Here is a 5,515-nt window from a genome sequence, read left to right as displayed (position 1 = left end):
ATATATATATATATATATATATATATATATATATATATATACATGTTCTTTATTTTGACTTGTATTTTGTTTAGTGTCAAGATGTAATTAAAACTATACTAATTCTTCCCTTTAATGTGCCCTGTTTTTTGTAGATGCTGTGGACTGTCAGCGCTCACCTATTTGTCATTCACCAGGTCCTTTGATAAAGGTCTTTGATTTCCCTGGGGTCCATGACTCTCCAAAGAGAATGTCCTGCCTAATAAGTTGGAAACGATGTCGAGAATGTACCTTCACTGACCAATCATCAGATGAGGTAATTTCATATCATCCCCATCAGCTATTTCATCCTCATCAGCTATTTTCATCCTCATCATATTCATCATTATCATTCTCTTCATCATCATTTAACGTCCACTTTTCTATGCTTGCATGGGTTAAAAGTTATTTGTGGAGGCAGAGTTTCTTCTACGCATTGGATACCCTTCCTGTCACTAACCTGTACTTGTTTCAAAATAGAGCAATATTTTCCCATGACTAGACATGTTTTGCATTGAAGGCTGGAAATGAACAAAATCACTTGTATGACAACAACACTCATTTACAACTATCATGTGATGTCAAGACAAGGCTAAACACACACACACACACACACATATATTAGCAATACATCCTGGCATTGCCCGGATGTTATGACCTACAGCCACATTGTATTATTTGTTCCTTTCTTATGAGCAGAATCAGCACACGAGGAGTATGAAGCAAACAACTCTTCTTTATAAACATGATTTCCAGTCATTTTGTGATGAACAATGCTGAAATATTTGACACCAAAAACATGTACAACGGTAGCTTAGATTAGAATGAAATCCTAACATTGCCTCCAAAATGACCAAAAAATTGTGCGATGAAGCCTTGTTTTGGTGTTAATTTTTGTAGCAAAATAGGTTTGGTGTGCCAAAAACTTACTTTATGCTGGTAGCCGAAAGATTGCTCAATGTTTTGATATCTGATACAGCAATATTGGCAACTTATTTTCATGGCTACAAATCAGGTAATTTAGAAGCTGAAATAGTTCTTACCTGTCCCATATTTGTTGATAACTTTAAGCACATACATATATACATTAGCTTCCCCAATGAAAAGGCCATATTCAAAAGTATTATGGTTTTCTGCAAGCATATTCGTTATCAGTTTATATCAATGTTGAGGCCAATAGAATAAAGAAGGGACTTTTTAGGCTGTATGTCATCATCATCATCGTTTAACGTCCACTTTCCATGCTAGCATGGGTTGGACGGTTTGACTAGGGACTGGTGAACCAGATGGCTGCACCAGGCTCCAATCTGATCTGGCAGAGTTTCTACAGCTGGATGCCCTTGAATGAACTGTGTTAGTGATGTGGGCAGTTTGGCATAAGTGTATACATACACTGTACTTCTTGAAAGTAAATAGGTTATGCTGGTATGCAGAGGTTGAGCAGTCGTAATGGAGCGATGTATAGCTTCATGGCTGATGAACTGTGAAAGCCTAAGAAATGAATTGTCTTTATAGACCATGTTGGGAATTATCTATATAATTGATTGCAAAGTGTGTAAGAAATGAAATGCAGGTTTAATCACATAGTGATGAAGTTAGTGAAGTTGTAACATGGTGTTGACAACATTGTGTCTCCATACATTATAATGAGAGACTGAAAGAGAGAGATAATGACAATTTTTTTACATTTGGTATTTCAGTAGAATTCTATGCATGCATGAGATATTAGAAGCAAATGGAAATATTGTCCAAATATGACTTAAAAATTGTGTGACCCAAGCTTGTTTTTAAGGTTATTTTATTAATAAAAAAGTGTTGTTATGCACAAAATATACTTTATTTGGTAACCGAAAGATTATTGAATCTTTTGATACCTCATATGTGAAAATGGGCAACTCAGTTTTCAAATCTATAAGAAACATACGCACACACACACACACACACACACACACACACACACACACACACACACACACACACACACACACACACACACTAGCTTTTTGAAAGTGATGAGGTTATGGGTGGATGTTGGAGAAGAAGATGTTAGTGTTTCTTTAACAAAAAAGAAAGAAGAAAATTCTTAAAGATTTGTACTGTCTGTTTGTTTCTCTGTGGATTACCAAGAAAAAAGATGTGGGAAAAAGTAACAAAATGAATAAATTAGGGTTGAGAGAGAGAAAATTAGAATAATGAGAATGTATTTTTTGGGTGAAATGCAAATCTCCTGTATGGAAAATATAGGAATGTGAATAAATTTTAGGAAAAAATAAGGTAGGGGATGCAAATGCCACTTCAGACATATTAGAAATGACAGGTAAAGGACAGGATTTCTGGGATAGCTTCCTTGTTAGATTATATAGAAAGTCAGGTTTTGAAATATGTTCATCACAAACAGGAATGACAGAATAGAAAAAAGTAATTTCCATGGGATTTGAGCTGTAATTTTGCGCATGCACACAGCAAGAAATAACATAATTCATACAGAACTTTTACCTTGTGTGTGTGTGTGCCAAAGGAAGTTAATTTTAAATACCTTTCTTAATTCCGAAAGAAGGAGAAATTGAAGAAAACTTTCAAAATTGTAGCCTTGATTGTGAAGGTGTGAAGTATGTGCATGTATTTGTAGGGTTGATGCACAGGAGAATCATGTATGAATTATCTATATAACTGATAGCAAAGTGTGTAAAAAATGGAATGAAATCCAGGTTTCATCATATAGTGATGAAGTTAGTGAAGTTGTAACATGTTGTTGACAACATAGTGTCTCGACACATTATAGTGAGAAATTGAAAGAGAAAAATAATGCCAAATTCTACACATGTGTAAAACATTGGACAAAAGTGAAACATTAGAAGCAAATCGAAATCTTGCCTGAAAATGACTTCAAAATTGTGCGACCTGACCTCATTTCTGAGGTTATCAGCATCTCCTTCTCTCCTGCTTTCCACCTCTCTTTGTGACAGCTTTCTTTCACCTTCACCTACAGAAAATACATACAGTATGAAACATCAGCATCTCTTTTTATTTTTCAACAGAATGGAGCTGTTTCACTTTGTGACTGGCCCCTTAGACAAAGGTACATCTACTGCTTCGCATGTTCACAATGCGATGAAAACTATATTGGCCAAACTAGAATATAGTATTATACTGAGTCAGGGTATATAAGCAACAAATTTGTGTAGAATGCACCTGTGCAAATGGGAAATTTAAATTTTTCTATTTCTTCAAAAATGAAGGAAGAAAATGATCAATTATGAAGGGGGAATAACCCTTTGATTCTAAGTCTGCTGGGTGACTAAACAATAACAAAAATCTTTTTTATTTTATTGTATTTTTACTTCTCCCTTCAGAATCACTTCATCTTAACATTTCATCTTCATTTTCAACTTCCTTGTTATCATCGTCGACATGTTCACCTTTCTCTCATGTGTCTTTTATCTTTTCTTTCTGTCTCTTTTTACAGGATAGTGACCCCAATTTCCAACTAGAAGACAAGCTAATGGTCCCAGGCAACAAAACATCAATCACAGTTAACAATATTCAGGACATACGACTCACCTCATCGTGTTCCTTTGCTAACACTTGACACTAACAGCTCTAAACGAATTTCGGATAAAGACCCTCCTCCCTCCTTCTCTTTGCCTCCATACAATTTACAAATGATTGAATTCATTGATTGATTGATTAATTAATTGATTGATTGATTGTCACTCAAACAATAATAACAATTACGAATAATAACAAAAAACCAATAACTTTATTAACAATAACAATAATACTAACAATTACAAAAAAAAAAAATATACAATGTATTGATTTTTCTAATCCTGAGTCCTAAACTCAACGTATAAAAGAAAAAAGACTTTTGAAAAATATATATATATATATATTTAAAGAAAAGTAAAAGAACATGACTGTAAAAAATATAATAATAATAATATTAATAACAATAATCATAATAATAATAATGATAATAATAATAATGAAACAGAAAAAAATATATATATATGTGTGTATATATATATATATATATATATATATATATATATATATATAAAAACTCTAAAAGTATCATCGTCTTTGGTTTTAGCACTACCACTACCACTACTATTACTACAACTACTTCTTCCACAAGTTACCAACATCACGATCATCACCATAACAAGCAAGTAAAATGAAATATATAATAATAATAATAATAATAATAATAATAATGATAATAACGATAATGATAATAATTAAATAACTACAACAACAACAACAACAGCAAATATTAACAACAACGGATCGGACGGGATGGTCTCAGCTGGAGCACTTTTCATTGTAGGTCTGCTGCTGTTTCTCCTCGATCCTTGTGGAGTGTGTAATCATCTGACTCTGGGTGGTGCTGGTGGTGGTGGTGGTGGTGTGTGGTATGTGGTGGTGGTGGTGGTGGTGGTGGTGTGTGGATGGGAGGAGTGTAAACATCAAAAATGTGAAGGTATTTTGAGAAAGAGAGAAGGAATGTTTAAAGAATGTAAAGAAAGGGTCTTAGTAGTAGCAGTAATAATAACAATAATAATAATAACAATAACAATATTAATAATGATAATAATGGATGGATGGATGGATGGATGGATGGAACGAATTCCATCATAGTTGTGTTGCTCTTCCATGATGTTAGGTGGAGGACGAAAGCTATTTAGTGAGGCTGACCTTGGGGGGCTGGCTGTGTGCAGTGGGTCCGTTTAAAGCGGGTGGTGGACTACTAAACAAACAACAAACAAACAACAACAACAATCATCACGCAACCAATTTGTTCCCACCTTCCTCGTCACCACTTTACACCCGTCATCGATCCTATCACGGTCGGAAATAATCACGGAGAGTCAAAGACACAAAATAAATAATAATAATAATAATAATAATAATAACAATAATAATAATACTCCAGTATGCCCCACCTCCCTTCCCACGCCACCGCAGTTGTTGCTATTGGTGGCAATGGTGGTGGTGGTGGTGATGGTGATGGTGGTGGTGGTGGTGGTTTGTGTGTGTGTGACATGAACAACAAACGAAAATTTCCTTCCCACTCAGGCTCAGCTGCCTCCTCTTCTGTGTCTGAATCTCTCCCTCCATCTCTTTCTCTCTCTCTAACATGTACATATACAACACATACGTATGTGTGTGTATATATATAGATATATATATGTATATGTATATTTATATATAACCTGTTTTAATTTTGCAACATGCGAACCCAACCCACTGAGACATCCACAACCCAAAACAAACTGAAAAAATATTTAATTTAAAAGTAATTGAAACACACACACACATATATATATGTACATTATATATATGTGTATATATATATATATATATATATATATATATATAAACATATATTTATTTATACATATATGTATATATATATATGTGTGTGTATATATACACATATATATAAATACATATATACATACACATATATATATATATACATATACATATACAT

General features: G+C 33.7%; 1 protein-coding gene across 2 annotated transcripts in view; it reads left to right on the top strand.

Moving 5' to 3' along the window:
- The window catches only part of LOC106868674 (uncharacterized), a 17,513-nt gene extending 12,040 nt beyond the window's left edge, over positions 1-5,473 (top strand). For both annotated transcript variants that reach the window (XR_001409320.2, XM_014914049.2), the window contains exons 2-3: positions 135-295; positions 3,485-5,473. Coding sequence is in view for 1 of the 2 variants with exons in the window: in XM_014914049.2 (XP_014769535.1) it covers positions 135-295; positions 3,485-3,607 (284 nt within the window). In the remaining variant the exon portion in view is untranslated. The remainder of the gene's footprint in view (positions 1-134; positions 296-3,484) is intronic.
- The last annotated feature ends 42 nt before the right edge of the window (positions 5,474-5,515 follow it).

This window comes from Octopus bimaculoides, chromosome 28 (assembly GCF_001194135.2).
Source record: "Octopus bimaculoides isolate UCB-OBI-ISO-001 chromosome 28, ASM119413v2, whole genome shotgun sequence".
NCBI lineage: Eukaryota > Metazoa > Mollusca > Cephalopoda > Octopoda > Octopodidae > Octopus > Octopus bimaculoides.
The sequence above is the reverse complement of the archived record's forward strand: the minus strand, read 5'-3'. Positions and strand labels throughout refer to the sequence as shown.